Source organism: Phyllobates terribilis, unplaced genomic scaffold (assembly GCF_046119375.1).
Source record: "Phyllobates terribilis strain yellow unplaced genomic scaffold, ASM4611937v1 Scaffold_2__4_contigs__length_985480577, whole genome shotgun sequence".
NCBI lineage: Eukaryota > Metazoa > Chordata > Amphibia > Anura > Dendrobatidae > Phyllobates > Phyllobates terribilis.
The window spans coordinates 762,667,502-762,684,034 of record NW_027362762.1 but is presented as its reverse complement, the minus strand read 5'-3'; the positions used below and the strand labels follow the sequence as shown (position 1 = coordinate 762,684,034).

General features: G+C 46.5%; 1 protein-coding gene across 1 annotated transcript in view; it reads right to left on the bottom strand.

Annotated features, from left to right (window-relative positions):
* The window catches only part of ANOS1 (anosmin 1), a 345,355-nt gene that overhangs the window by 72,561 nt on the left and 256,261 nt on the right, over nt 1-16,533 (bottom strand). The window contains exon 8 of the mRNA XM_073667333.1: nt 11,474-11,618. Coding sequence (XP_073523434.1) covers nt 11,474-11,618 — 145 coding nt within the window. The remainder of the gene's footprint in view (nt 1-11,473; nt 11,619-16,533) is intronic.

Here is a 16,533-nt window from a genome sequence, read left to right as displayed (position 1 = left end):
GTTTTGCAGTTCCACGGTTCAAACCTCTGTATTATCCACCTTTGGGCCATTTTTACCTAAAAAAAGACATGAGTGTGTCGCTCACTGTTCAGCCGCAAATATATCTATTTAAAATTGTCTGGTATACCCCAGTAAACAATAACTGTGGTTTTGCCATTCCACGGTAAAAAATCTCTATTATTCAGCCTTTGGCATTTTTTCCGTAAAGAAAAACAGTAATAATTTCTCCCTGATTGTTCAGATTGTTTAAAAGAGTCGGGTGTAGGCCAGAGAAATAGAACTGTGGTTTTCCTCTTCCACAGTTCTAATCTACTTTTTATTACCCTTTTTCCACTGATAGTGCGAGTGTAAGCTATTTTACTTCCTTTACAATGGACAAGACGCATGGCAAGGGATGTGGAACTGGACGTTCTGGTGATGGTGCGTGCAGAGGACAGGGCCGTGGCCAAGGTGAAAATGTGCCACAACCAACAGCCACATCTTCTCGCTCGCACTTCTTGACCTAATTACTAGGGAAGCACAGAACAACACCAGTATTGCAAACTGATCAGTGTGAACAGGTTATTAATTGGATAGCAGATAATACTTCCAGTTACCTGGGCACCACCACCTTCGGACTGTCTTCCACATGGTCAAATCTTAGTAGCCGTGAGTCTCGACCGCATACTCCTCCTCACCCTGATGCTCCTTCCTCCCACCATGCCGAGTGTAGTCAGACAGCAACTGATCCCACACTTGGACACTCTGAAGAGTTGTTCACTGGTCCATTTCCAGATTTGTGCCCCTCGCCTACTCCGCTTGAAGTGGTGCAAGAGGAGATCCCATGTAGCGATGCCCAAATATTTGAACAGCCACGGCCACAGGAAGTCAATGCTGGCAATTTGTCACAAGAGGTGGACGATGACGAGACACAATTGACACAAAGTGAGGAGGAGGATCGTGGTGCACAAGTGGAAGAGGAGGAGGTGGTGGATGATCTAGTAACTAACCCAACGTGGCAGGAGGATATGCAGAGCGAGACCGGCAGTACACAGGGTGAGGGAGGCAGAGTACCCCAACAGGCAAGAAGAAGTAGTGTGGTGGCCGCACACAGAAGGCAGGCAACAGTTCCCCGTAACACCAACACGAGGGACGTTGCCAGTACAACCTGTAGGTCTTCTAGAGTCTGGAATTTTGTTAAAGACTCTGCTGATAACCCCAAAAAGGCCATTTGTACCACCTGCCATGCCAGCAGCAGCAGGGGTGACAAAACTACCAGCCTGACCACCACCAGCATGATCAGGCACATGGCAGCAAAGCACCCGACTTTGTTGGCCGAACCCCAGGGTCGAGAACCAGTGTCAGCGGGTGTCACCACTGCTTCTTCCGCTGTTGTGCGTGCTATAGAACCCCCTGTTGTGTCTGCAAGGCAATCCCCTGTCCATACTGCATGCAAAGATGCCCTCTCCTTTCAGTCTTCACTTGTTATGGCAGTTTCTCAAGAAACAGCATCAACGTCCACGTCCACGTCCCACCGCAGCGTTCAATTGTCCATATCCCAGATCTTTGAACGAAAGCGGAAATTCGCAGCTAACGCCCCACAGGCCACAGTCCTAAATTCGCACATTTCATGACAGCTTGCGTTGGAAATGCTGCCTTTTAGGCTGGTGGAGACAGAATCCTTCCGCAACCTTATGGCGGTGGCCGTTCCTCGGTACTCGGTCCCCAGCCGACACTATTTTGCCCGGTGTGCCATCCCTGCACTACACAAGCACGTGTCCCAAAACATCTGCGGTGCCCTCAACAACATAGTTACTGGGAGAGTCCACCTGACAACGGACATGTGGACAAGTGCTTGTGGCCAGGGACGGTACACCTCCCTGACGGCATACTGGGTAAACATTGTGGAAGCCGGGACCCAGTCGGACCTTGGGACGGAACACATCCTCCCCACACCGAGGATTGCGGGCCCTATGTCAGTCAGAGTTGCCCCCACAGTGAACAGCTCCTGCGCATCATCCTTCTCCTCCTCCTCATGCTCAGCCTCCATTTCAGATATCACCACATCAGTTACAAGCTGGAAGCACTCCACCAAGCGGCAACAGGCTGTGCTGAAACTCATAAGCTTAGGTGAGAAACCTCATACTGCTTGTGAGTTGTGGACAGCTGTGAAAGAGCAGGCAGATCTGTGGCTGAGACCGCTGAACCCACATCCAGGCATGGTCATGTGTGACAATGGCCGTAACCTGGTGGCGGCTCTGAGGCGAGGCGAGATCACACACGTACCATGCCTGGCTCATGTGCTTATCCTTGTGGTTCAGAGGTTTCTTAAATCGCACCCTGAGTTGCCAGATCTGCTCGTCAAAGTACGCCGCCTGTCAGCTCATTTTCACAAGTCGGCTACAGCTTCTGCCACCCTTGCTGTGTTGCAGCAGCGTTTGCAGCTTCCGTCACACCAACTGGTGTGTGATGTCCCCACACGTTGGAACTCTACCCTCCACATGTTGCAAAGGATTTGTGAGCAGAAGAGAGCAGTTGTGGAGTACCAGCTGCAACAAGGCCGTCGATATTCAGGTCAGACTCCAGACATAAGACCTCAGGAGTGGACCTGGATGTCTGACATATGTACCATCTTGACAAACTTTGAGGAGTCCACTAAGATGGTGAGTGGCGATGATGCCATCATTAGCGTCAGCATTCCACTTGTCTGTCTTTTTCAACGCTCTCTGTTGAAAATTAAAGAGTAGGCATTGCAGCCAGAGTATGATGAGATGGATCAAGAAGCCATAGTGGTCGATTACACACAGCCCAGCCTCATCTCATCCCAACGTGCATTGGGGGACAATGAGGGAGAGAAGGAGGAGGAGGAGGAAGAACAGGCGCTTGTATCATGCGCTGTAGACGGTAGTACCTGTACAACTGTCATACCGTCGGTTCAGCGTGGGTGGCCTGAGGACAGGGGGGAGGAGGAGGAGAGCAAGGTCAGTCGTCATCTTGGTGAGGACACGGAAGTCTTGCCCATTACCAGTCTGGCATGCATGGCTGACTTTTTGTTACGCTGCCTTAACCGTGACCCTCGCGTTGTCAAAATGTTGGGTGAGGGTATGTGCCCACGTAGCGTTTTACAAGCGTATTTGATGCGGAATTTCCGCAGCGGAAACGCTTGTAAAACGCTTGTCAATCCGCACCCCATGGTCCCCAATGAGAATCCGCAAGTTCTATGCCGATGCTGCGGATTTTTCCGCAGCGTTTTTGATGCGCACAAAAATTCACAGCATGTCAATTAATTTTGCGCTTCCGCATGCGGAATTGCCTTTGAAATGCAATAAAAAACGCAAGGCAATTCCGCATGTCGTAAACACGCGAAAAATGCGCGATAAATGCTTGCGAAATTCCGCATGCGCTTTTCCGGGAGGGGACATGCGGAAATGTAGCGCAAATTTTCCGCTTCATTTCCGCAACGTGGGCACATAGCCTGACAGTCATTACTGGTTGGTGACACTTTTAGACCCCCACTACAGGGAGAACTTTCACTCTCTTATTCCTGAGGTGGAGAGGTCTACAAAAATGGGGCAGTACCAGAAGGCCCTTGCAGCAGAACTGTTAAAAAAATTCCCATCTGAACATGCTAGCGGCAGAGGTCACAGTTCGTTGCCCAACCAAGGCGTACATGCGAGAGAGACGCAACTCCAATCCAGCAGAGGCAGGGGAACACTGTCAACGTTGTGGGACAGTTTTCTCAAACCCTCCCTTCGGACAGACCCTGAGGCGCGGGGTACTCTCACAAGGAGTGGAAAGTTTCAAAAGATGGTGAGGGAGTACCTTGCCGACCATACCAGCGACCTCCGTGATTCCTCTGTGCCTTTTAATTATTGGGTATCCAAGCTGGACACTTGGAATGAACTCACTCTGCACGCCTTGGAGGTCCTGGCCTGCCCTGCCGATAGCGTGTTATCGGGGCGTGTTTTTAGTGCCGCTGGGGGAATTAAAACTGATAAGCGCACTCGCCTGTCAAATGACAATGCTGACAAGCTGACCCTTATCAAAATGAATTAGGGCTGGATTGGGCCAGACTTCTCGACACCACCAAATGATAGAAGAGTAACATAAAGTCAAATGCACTATGTTATTTCGGGAGGTGTATTCACATGCACCGCTTCACACCCACACATGGGTATACGCTTCCTCATTTCGGCTGTTTTATGTTCTTCTCCTTATCCTCAGCCTCTACCACCACTATACCACCAGGGTGACCGTGGTCTGTGTTGCCATTATTGAAAGTTCCTCCGTCCTAATTTTTGTCAGCTTTTGCTTGGAAGGCATAAGCAAAGACTGTGGGAGACCCACTCCCCAATAATGGGAATAATATTTTTAAGATGCTATACGGTATTGCTCTTGTAAGGGGCATTAAAACTGTCTTGTTAAGCTACTGCGACTTCCACCACTTTTCCAAGGGGCATTAAAACCGTCTTGTTAAGCTACTGCGACCTCCACGTCTCTTCAGAGGGGCAATAAAAGCGTCTTGTTAAGCTACTGGGACCTCCACATCTCTTCCAAGGGGCATTAAAACTGTCTTGTTAAGCTACTGTGACCTCCACCACTTTTCCAAGGGGCATTAAAACCGTCTTTTTAAGCTACTGCGACCTCCACTTCTCTTCCAAGGGGCATTAAAACCGTCTTGTTAAGCTACTGGGACCTCCACGTCTCTTCCGATGGGGCATTAAAAGCATCTTGTTAAACCACTCTGAACTCCACAGCTCTTCCAAGGGGCATTGAAATGTTGTTTTTTAATTAACTCTAACCTCCACGACTCTTCGAACGGGCATTGCATTTCCTCCTAATTTTTGGCAGCATTTGCTTGGAAGGCATAAGCAAAGACTATGGGATACCCACTCCCCAATAATGGAAATAATGTTTGTAATATGCTGCACTTCATGGCTCTTGCAAGGGTCATTGAAGGTCCTCCATCCTAATTTTTGGCAGCTTTTGCTTGGAAGGCATAGGCAAAGACTATGGGAGACCCACTCCCCAATAATGGGAATAATGTTTTTAAGATGCTGTACTGTATGGCTCTTGTAAGGGGCATTAAAACTGTCTTGTTAAGCTAATGTGACCGCCACCACTTTTCCAAGGGGCATTCAAACCGCCTTGTTAAGCTACTGTGACCTCCACCACTTTTCCAAGGGGCATTAAAACCGTCTTGTTAAGCTATTGCAACCTCCACGTCTCTTCCGAGTGGCATTAAAACTGTCTTGTTAAGCTACTGTGACCTCCACCACTTTTCCAAGGGGCATACAAACCGTCTTGTTAATCTACTGTGACCTCCACCACTTTTCCAACAGGCATTAAAACCATCTTGTTAAGCTACTGCGACCTCCACGACTCTTCCAACGGGCATTGCATTTCCTCCTAATTTTAGTCAGCTTTTGCTTTTCAATGCATAGGCGAACACTAAGGGAGACCCACTCCCCAATAATGGGTAGAAGGTTTTTAGTACGCTGTAATCCATGTCTGTTTCAAGGGGCATTGCAGTTCCTCATAATTTTTGGAAAGCCTTCCATTCACTGCTTAGGCCAACAGTGCACAGGAGACCCAGTTGCTATAAATGGAAAAAATGGTTTAGTTAAGGCCCTCTGACCTCCATGTCACTTCCAAGGGGTATTGGAGTGCCTCTAAATTTTTGGTAGGCATTGCACTCACTGTATGCCCTATAACTGTGTAGCCGAACTGCTCCTTTCGGTACAGAAACATATTCTACAAGACATGTGTGGTTGACTGGCCTAATATTGATGTGAATGATTCCTGTTCCTCCTGCTCTTTCTCCTTTGCCACCACCTCATCCATCATTTATCACCTGAAGCTTTGTTTTAACGGGAGTCATAGAACTGGGATAGTAGCAGGAAAACATCCAGCAATCCTCGGAGGAGGTAGGATATGCGCCAAAACGCTGACCACCTCAGGCCTAGCCGCTACTACATACATGCACTTGCATTCCAATAAAACAAAGCAGATGCTAACTTCTATCATCATCATCCTGCTCCTCACCTTGGCACTCTCAACTCCCCTGATGGAGAAGCCAGGGCCCACCGGAGGAGTCTGGTTCTCTGGTGGGCTTGTCCAATGCTCCCCTAAAGCAGGCCAGGCTAAGAAAAGTGTCTGGGAAGGTGACAGGAGAAATAGGGGCGGCTGGGGACCGTTTATGGACACCCGTCCGCCTGGCGGCTGGGGACTGAGTAAGGATACCAGGCCGCCGAAGCAGCCATGAGGTAGAGGCCAGCTTCTGCCTCCTCCAAACTAAAAGGCCCCATTTCAAGTGCAAGCTAGCAGTATGGCATTGCAGCCTGGGGATGGGTGGGTGGCAGGCTGCACACTTACGCTTACATTAAAAGAAAACAAAGCAGATGCTAACTTCTATCATCATCATCATGCTCCTCACCTTGGCACTCTCAACTCCCCTGATGGAGAATCCAGGGCCCACAGGAGGAGTCTGGTTCTCTGGTGGGCTCGTCCAATGCTGCCCTAAAGCAGGCCAGGCTAAGAAAAGTGTGTGAGAAGGTGACAGGAGAAATCGGGGTGGCTGGGGAACGTTTATGGACACCCGGCCGCCGGGCGGCTGGGGACTGAGTATGGATACCAAGCCGCTGAAGCAGCCATGAGGTAGTGGTCAGCTTTGGCCTCCTCCAAACTAAACGGCACCATTTCAAGTGCAAGCTAGCAGTATGGCATTGCAGCCTGGGGGTGGGTGGCAAGCTGCACACATATGCTTGCATTAAAAGAAAACAAAGCAGATGCTAACTTCTATCATCATCATCATGCTCCTCACCTTGGCACTCTCAATTCCCCTGATGGAGAAGCCAGGGCCCACTGGAGGAGTCTGGTTCTCTGGTGGGCTCGTCCAATCCTGCTCTAAAGCAGGCCAGGCTAAGAAAAGTGTGTGGGAAGGTGACAGAAGAAATAGGGGCGGTTGGAGACCGTTTATGGACACCCAGCCGCCCCCAGGTGGCTGGGGACCGTGTGTGGACACCCGGCCGCGGGGCGGCTGGGGACCGAGTAAGGACACCCGGCCGCCCCCTGGCGGCTGGGGACCGAGTGTGGACACCCGGCCGCCAGGCGGCTGGGGACTGAGTGTGGATACCAGGCCACCGAAGCAGTCATGAGGTAGTGGCCAGCTTCAGCGTATTCCAAACTAAAAGGTCCCATTTCAAGTGCAAGCTAGCAGTATGGCATTGCCGCCTGGGGGTGGGTGGGTGGCAGGCTGCACACTTACACTTGCATTAAAAGAAAACAAAGCAGATGCTAACTTCTATCATCATCATCATGCTCATCACCTTGGCACTCTCAACTCCCCTGATGGAGAAGCCAGGGCCCACCAGAGGAGTCTGGTTCTCTGGTGGGCTCGTCCAATGCTGCCCTAAAGCAGGCCAGGCTAAGAAAAGTGTGGGGGAAGGTGACAGGAGAAATAGGGGCGGCTGGGGACCGTTAATGGACACCTGGCCGCCCCAGGCGTCTGGGGACCGAGCGTGGACACCCGGCCGCCAGGCGGCTGGGGACTGAGTATGGATACCTCGCTGTCGAAGCAGCCATGAGGTGGTGGCCAGCTTCGGCCTCCTCCAAACCAAAAGGCCCCATTTCAAGTGAAAGCTAGCAGTATGGTATTGCAGCCTGTGGGTGGGTGGGTGGTTGGCTGCATATTTGCGCTTGCATTGCAAGGAATGGGGGAGGTTCAATTGAACACTGCCCTGGGACAAGGACTTGCAGAGGGATAGTTGCAAGTCTGCATCTTCTGATGAGGAGAGAAACCAAGAACAAGAAAAATACCCAAATAACTGAATGTAGATGTATAAATAGCACAGTGCAAAAATAATAATAAATAATAAAGGGTATTTAGTTAACATAATTTTGATCAAAATAATGTGAAAGCCATCCCGCCACTTCACGGCAACCCTTATGGGACAGTTCTAACTCTAATATTAAAAACCTTACCATTTGTCAAGTGACAAGGGATCAAGTGGACTAGGGATCAGTCTCTCTGCCCTTGTCCATATGTATGTCACTTGGCAAATGGTAAGGTTTCTAATATTAGAGTTAGGACTGTCCCATAAGGGTTGCCGTAAAGTGGAGGGATGGCTTTCACATTATTTTGATCAAAATTATGTTAACTAAATACCCTTTATTATTTATTATTATTTTTGCACTGTGCTATTTATACATCTACTTTCAGTTATTTGGGTATTTTTCTTGTTCTTGGTTTCTCTCTGTTTAATGGCCTTGTGTGAACATGCATATACATTTTGCATGCACATCAACTTACGTTTCAGTTCAGACCTTCAGGTTTTTTCTTTGCAGTCAGTATGCTTTAGTGCATATAAAAGGGTGTGGCCGCCCTTTGTCTGGGCTGAGAAGTTCATTTTGCCTCGGTTCTATGCTTACACTAGGGATCAGTCTCTCTGCCCTTGTCCATATGTATGCCACTTGACAAATGGTAAGGTTTTTAATATTAGAGTTAGGACTGTCCCATAAGGGTTGCCGTGAAGTGGCGGGATGGCTTTCACATTATTTTGATCAAAATTATGTTAACTAAATACCTTTTATTATTTATTATTATTTTTGCACTGTGCTATTTATACATCTACTTTCAGTTATTTGGGTATTTTTCTTGTTCTTGGTTTCTCTCTGTTTAATGGCCTTGTGTGAACATGCATTTACATTTTGCATGCACATCAACTTACGTTTCAGTTCAGACCTTCAGGTTTAATCTTCTGATGCGGCAAGGATCACTTCTGATGGGCACACTTTTAGGCAGTGACCTGGGAGTCAGAGATACTTCCAGGGGTCTTCCCCATGCTGTTCCCATGTCTTTTCAGCACTGTATGCATGTGTCACACAGCACATGGCCAGATAAGGTTGTAAAATGTTAAAATGACATTTCCCGGTGAATGCATTTGTCACGGTTGAAAGCAATACAAAAATGCAAAAACGCATGAAAAATCCTACTTGTGAACATAGCCCAAGGTGTGGAGGAGTATTTTTGTTTTTGGTTACTTATTTTACCTTATACACAAGTCTTTACCCTGGAAAGGAAATTCCTTAACATATTTCACAGGAAAGCACTTTCAGTTTAGTTTTTGAACGTTTTATTGTGAGCCCGTAAAAGTGGCTTAAAACCTCTGACCACGTTGTTGACAGCAGTGACCTGGGGGTCAGAAATGCTTCCAGGGGTGATCCCCATGTTGCCCCCATGTCTTTTGAGCACTGTCACTATCGTTTTGGGCACTTTTTAGGCTTTCTACAGACTGCCAGGGGTGCCACCACAAAAATGCTCGAGTCTCCCATAGACTAACATTGGGCTCGTTGCTCGGGTCGAGCACCCGAGTATCACGGTGAGCTCGGCCCGAGCTTCGAGCACCCGAGCATTTTAGTGCTAGCTCAACACTAATATTTAGAAATATATGTACTTAGAAAATTGGGGACATGTTCAATACTTATTTCATCCGTTGTGTATTTAAGAAAGGTAAGAAGGTGAATCCAGATAACCACCATCCAGTAACTTTGACATCAGTGGTGTTGAAAATTTTTGAGGATATTATAAGAGATAAACTGCAAAAATATACTACAGAGAATAATATAATAACTGACAACCAGCATGGGTTCATTAATGTTACGTCATGTCTAACCAACATGCTGCTCATGCGGATTATGTGATATATATGGACTTTGCAAAGGCATCTGATACTGTACCACACAACATCCTTGAACTGAAGCTCCAGAAGCAGCGACTAGAGGGCACTATATGCACATATGTAATAAGCTGGTTAAGGGACAGGAAACAAAGTGTCCTTGTAAATGGTATATTCTCTAAATAGAATAAAATCAGCAATGGGGGCCACAATTACTTTGCGGATGGGATTGAGAGTAGAGTCAGCCTTTGCTGACGATGCAAAACTATGTAGGATAAAAAAAACTGAGCTTTACAGAATATTATTACAAAATGAACTGGATAAGATTTCTGCATGGGCAAACACATGACAGATGAGGTTTAATGTTGATAAATGTAAAGTAATGGACTTAGGCCAGAGTAATCCTATTGCTATATACAACAATATGTAACGTCTGTGCCCATTCGCGCCTCCTTTGTTGCTTTGGCTGCAGGGCATCAGCGTCCTGTTTTTCCCTGGAATTTTGTTTCTGCCTTGTAAGTGATCTATGGGGTTAATTTTGGTCTAGGTTTTGATCACTCCTTTCTGACAGCTCTGGGTGGGGCAGTCAGCTATTTAAACCCCTATAGATCTGATTCCACTGCCAGTTAATAGCATGGCTGTCCTTGTGTATACGGCTGTGCTATGATTATGTTTGTTGTTCTTATTATTCCTGTTCTTTGACCTTGGCTTTAATTTTGACTACCTGCTTGCTTTACGATTTTGTCCCTGACGTGACCTCTTGGCTTTGACCCTGTTTGACAAACCTTTCTGCCTCTGGTCTGCTCCTTAAGATGGCAGCCTTTCTGTGGAAGCAATCCTCTGGACCCTGTTTTAAGACCAGATCCCTGTACAGGGATTAAAGGGTGAAGTAAGGTTACCTCTGGAATCTGCCAGACAGAGTGGCTTGTGCCAAGTCTGTCCAAGTTAGCCTTTTTGAGCCTGTGGCCTCTTACAGTCATGAAAATATGGAAATATACTAGAGATTACAGAACAGGAGAAGGACAGCCACAGTACTCAAATGTGTATAAAATTAGATATAAAATCCCATGACCCTAATGTATTATTATCCCACTATAAATCACTTGTAAGGCCCTTTCTTGAATATGGGATCAAGTTTTGGGCTCAACTTTTAAAAAAGATAGTAGGAAGATAGTGTAAGTTCAAATGCAGGAAACTAGATTATTAAATAGGCTATAAGGCCTCTACTATGATGAGAGGTTGGAAAAGTTGGACTTGTTTATCTTGCAAAACAAACGCTTCAGAGGAGATCTCCTTTATATATATAAATACATGTGTTGTCAATGACAAAGGACTGGCACTTGACTTACAGTATTCCTTCCAAAGAACAATGATTCATTCATTGTGGAGGAAAGGCAATTCCGGCAGCTTAACAAGATAGGTTCTTTACAGTTAGAGCAGTCAGACTGTGGAGTGCCATACCGCAGGAGGTAGTAATGGCAGACACTATAACATTTTAAAAAGTCTAGATGTTTTTCTCACAAAAAAAGGGTTATAATAAATAATCTAGCAATACAGAATGTACAATTGGTGGAAAGAAGTTGATCTTGATGGACCTGTGTCTTTCTTCAACATAGGTAACTATGCATTATACTGTTAGCATCTTTAATATTGGCCTATAATAATGACTCTGTTCTTTTGTGAGCAATTATTTATTTATAGGGGTAAAGATTTCATTTTATTATTGCATCAGATTTGACTCTATCATATTAGCTATTACAAAACCAATCATAAAATGTGACTATGATCACTGGTAACTCAGACACGCATATACTTACTGGATGAGATGGATTGTCCGGAAGAAAAATATAGAGACACCTTTGCACTTTTTAAACGTACTTGTCCCCAGTATGTAATAGCTTGAATCTCTACCATATAATTGCTTTTGGGCTGCAATCCATCCAAAGTCACATAGTTCTGGTTCTGAAATTCAATTAAATATTGTTACATATGGAGGAGAGGGGAGAAGGGAGGTTGGAGCTAAACACGCTGGAAGCATAGGTGGATTCGCTGCAATGATCGCTAACCAGTGGGTGCTGTACCTGCTGGGGATTGCAGCTTACCAAGAAGAAAACGGAGGGTAATTTCTGCCACAGACAACTTGGTAAAATTCAAGCTTTTTTGAATGAAGTTTAAAAAATAATTTTAAAACCGAAACCTCAGCACCTGTTGCGTTTCTGGCGTACTAAGATGCCCTTAGTCATAACTAGAGATAAGCGTTGTTCTACTCGAACTGTTCGCCAATCTCAAATTCGAGCTGTTTTGGGCGGTGTTCGAGCCGTTCGGCGAACACGAACAATTTGAGAAAAATTCGGCTGTTCGAGGTTATGTTCGATAACTGTTCATGCACCAAAATCATAACTGGATTTTTTCTCAGTAATGATGAAAATTAATGTTAATACGCAGTTTGAGTGTACAGCGGGGTGGGGGGAGGGGCAGGGGATGGATCTCTGCAGGAACAATGAAGATCTCCATTTTTTTTTCTCTTTCCCGCATTTGCAGTGGGGAGGTGCAATCTGTCAGCCTATCAGCAGCGCACACACGGAGCGAAGTGCTTTTTTTCACACAAGCAAGGGCATGTGTCATTGGCAGTGTATGTCACATGTCCTTGCCCTATAAGACCAAGCCATTTTCCCCGTCGCCACCATTTTCTCACTGCTGCAGCTGCGTGTTAGACGGCACCGCTGTTGCTGTGTGCGCTATACCTTGTTAATTTCAAGCCAATTTTCGCACAAATCTACAGATAGCTTGGGAGTAGGGAATAGTTGTGATTGCAGTCCTTTTAAGGACTAGGTTACAGCATTTCCTACGACTTTTATCAGGCAGGTCTGTGCTCTTAAATAGATAGATTGTGGGAGTAAAGACTAATTGTAATTGGAGTCCTTTTCAGGATTAGGTTACATCAGTTCCTATCAGTTTTTGCCAGGCAGGTCTGTGCCAGTGCTGTGCAAGTTTTTTTCACAGCATTTGGCTGAATCTAGCAAAGCTAATCCTTTTTGGCCTATTGCAGAGTGTGTTAGTCAGTGGAGTAGCCTATCTGTGTTGCAAGATATACCACCTGTGTATAGAATACCAATTTTTTTACTGCACCTAGTGAAGTAAAATCTTTTGGGCATAGCATCATTCTATTAGTCCATCTATACTGACCTCCATCAGGTTGCAAATTGAATATAATTTTTTTCTGCATCTAGCTCTGAAAAAATATTGGGCTTCTAGCTGTGTGTGGGACTTGTTGTATTAGTCCATCTATACAGACCTCCATCAGGTTGCAAACTGAATATATTTTTTTCTGCATCTACCTCTGAAAAAATATTGGGCTTCTAGCTGTGTGTGGGACTTGTTCTATTAATCCATATATACAGACCTCCATCAGGTTGCAAACTGAATATATTTTTTAATGCATCTACCTCTGAAAAAATATTGGGCTTCTAGCTGTGTGTGGGACTTGTTCTATTAATCCATCTATACAGACCTCCATCAGGTTGCAAACTGAATATATTTTTTTCTGCATCTACCTCTGAAAAAATATTGGGCTTCTAGCTGTGTGTGAGACTTGTTCTATTAATCCATCTATACAGACCTCCATCAGGTTGCAAACTGAATATATTTTTTTCTGCATCTACCTCTGAAAAAATATTGGGCTTCTAGCTGTGTGTGGGACTTGTTGTATTAGTCCATCTATACTGACCTCCATCAGGTTGCAAACTGAATATATTTTTTTCTGCATCTACCTCTGAAAAAATATTGGGCTTCTAGCTGTGTGTGGAACTTGTTGTATTATTCCATCTATACTGACCTCCATCAGGTTGCAAACTGAATATATTTTTTTCTGCATCTACCTCTGAAAAAATATTGGGCTTCTAGCTGTGTGTGGGACTTGTTGTATTAGTCCATCTATACTGACCTCCATCAGGTTGCAAACTGAATATATTTTTTTCTGCATCTACCTCTGAAAAAATATTGGGCTTCTAGCTGTGTGTGAGACTTGTTGTATTAGTCCATCTATACTGACCTCCATCAGGTTGCAAACTGAATATATTTTTTTCTGCATCTACCTCTGAAAAAATATTGGGCTTCTAGCTGTGTGTGGGACTTGTTCTATTAATCCATCTATACAGACCTCCATCAGGTTGCAAATTGAATATAATTTTTTTCTGCATCTAACCCAGCCAATAGTTTTGGCCTAATACCACAGTTTGGCCACTCAGCTCTGCTCGGTTCCCATCCATTGTTTTTTTGTGCAAACAACTCCAGAGTTGTGAATTAGTTAACCACCAAAATGAGTGGAAAAAGGCCTGCTGCTGGTGGAAAGGGGAATAGGCGTGTTGGGAAGGGGAAAAAAGGTTGTGTCCGTGGGGTAGGTGTTAAAGCAACAGTAACATCTGCAGAAGAAAGACCATCTTCCAGCCAAACTAAAATGTCTACTTCTTTTAGCGGACAATGTGATAAGATCCCTTTCTTACGGCCACGCCAATCGCTACAAATTCCAGATGAGGCACAAAAACAGGAGGTGCTTCAATGGATATCAAGTGCTCCTTTAAGTGGGCTCTCCTCCACATCAACTTCAACATCACAAATACTCCAGTCCTCAAAGGTGTCACCCCAATCGCACTTGCTTCCTCACAGCTCCCAAATCTCCAGCTGCCTGTCTGAGTATGAGGTAGAACAGATGGTTGAGTCTGCAGAGCTGTTTACTCATACTATAGCCTGGGAATCAGAGGTCGACTCCAGCGCTTCTGTGAATCCAGACGAGGAAATGATCTGCACTGATGCCCAGAATCTTTATGAGTCAGATCGAGGACCAGACGCAGAAGGTTCTGACCATAATGTAGACCCTCATTCCCAAACTGTAACTCCTGTTGGTGGAGACAATGAGGAAGACGATGATAAGACTCAAATACCTGATTGGAGCGACAACTTTAGTTTTTTGTCAGGGCAGGAACAGGTTGGCTCTGAGGACGACGGGTGTGATAACGCACAGGGTGATGATGATGAGGTTGGAGATCCCACTTACTGTCAACCCACAGTCAGCCAAGAGATGAGGTCAGCAGAGGAGGTGGAGGAAGATGCTAGTGACGACGAGGTCAGGTTGCGCCTTCCTGGACAGAGACGTAGTACTGGAAGCACGTCAACAACTGCATCCTCAAACACAACTCTGCCTCTCACCACAAGTCGTGGTGGCTCTTCAGGTCGCATGCGTGCTAAGCCTTGCATAGCCTGGGCATTTTTTCAGATCGATAAAGATGACCCAACTCGTGTTATCTGTAACATTTGTCAGAAAAAGCTAAGTAGAGGCCAAAAAATACATAGTTTGAGTACTTCATGCATGAACCGGCACATGGACATGAAGCATAAGTTGCAGTGGGAAGCTCAGTGTGCTACAATGCGGCCTAGCCGGCCGGGCCAACCACCGTCTGCCATATCTTGTGCATCCGCGGCCTCTTCATCCTCTGTGACTGGGGGGACAGCAGTCACACCTGTTTTGGGGCGCAGACCTGCCACCTCTTTACCCGCAACAGCCAGCGTGATTGGCAGGTCATCATTTTCTTTGGAGGTGGTAACACCAGCTGGTGTTGAGTGCTGTCCGACATCGATAGCACCACCTTTGGATCAAGGCAACCTATCATGTCCGCCTGCATCTTCCTCACAGACCGGCAGTTTGCCGGGGACACCCTTATCAACCCCGTCTAAGCACAATAGCCAGCCCTCGGTCCCTCAGATGTGGACAAGTAAAAGACCATTTCCTCCTAGCCATGAGAAAGCTAAGAGGTTGAATTTCACCATCTGCAAGCTCTTGGCTACAGAAATGCTGCCTTTCCGCCTGGTGGACACAGAGGATTTTCGAGACCTTATGTCCGTCGCAGTGCCCCAGTACCAGATGCCCAGTCGGCACTACTTCTCAAAGAAAGGTGTGCCTGCGCTCCACCAGCATGTCGCACACAACATCACCGCTTCTTTGAGAAACTCTGTGTGTGACAGGGTGCATTTCACCACAGACACTTGAACGAGTAGGCATGGACAGGGGCGTTACATGTCGCTGACTGGGCACTGGGTAACTATGGTGACAGCAGGACAAGGGGCTGCTGTCCAAGTCTTGCCGTCCCCACGAGTTGTGCGTCAATCCTCTTTATGTCAAACTTCCTCCACTGCTTCTGCCTCCTCAACCTCCTCTCGGTCTTCCACCTGCACCCAAAGACTGTCTGGTCATGCCACAAGCTTTCTAACTGTGCAGAAGGGATCCTGCACACCTCCTTAGTATGCTGGCAGTAGGGCTCAACGTCATCAGGCGGTTTTTACATTGAAATGTCTGGGAAATGTGAGTCACACAGCTGAGGAGTTGTGGTCAGCTCTGGAGAACCAATTTCATGAATGGTTGTCTCCACTGGACCTGAAACCAGGGAAGGCCGTGTGCGACAATGCTGCAAACCTGGGTGCGGCCCTTCGCCGGGGCAATGTCACACACGTGCCTTGTATGGCTCACGTGTTGAACCTGGTTGTCCAGCAATTTTTAGCCCACTATCCCAGACTAGATGGCCTTCTGCAGAGGGCACGGTCACTGTGTGCTCACTTCCGCCATTCGCATCCCGCAGCTCAGCGACTTACATCTCTACAGAAGTCATTGGGCCTGCCACTTCACCGGCTAAAATGCGATGTGCCTACCCGGTGGAATTCAACTCTGCACATGTTGCAGCGACTGTGGCAGCACCGACAAGCCCTGGTGCAATACGTTCTGACGTATAGCCTGGGCCAACGAGATTCAGAGGTGGGGCAAATCACGCTGGAGGAGTGGTCTCAGATCAGGGACCTATGCACCCTTCTGCACAGTTTTGAAATGGCG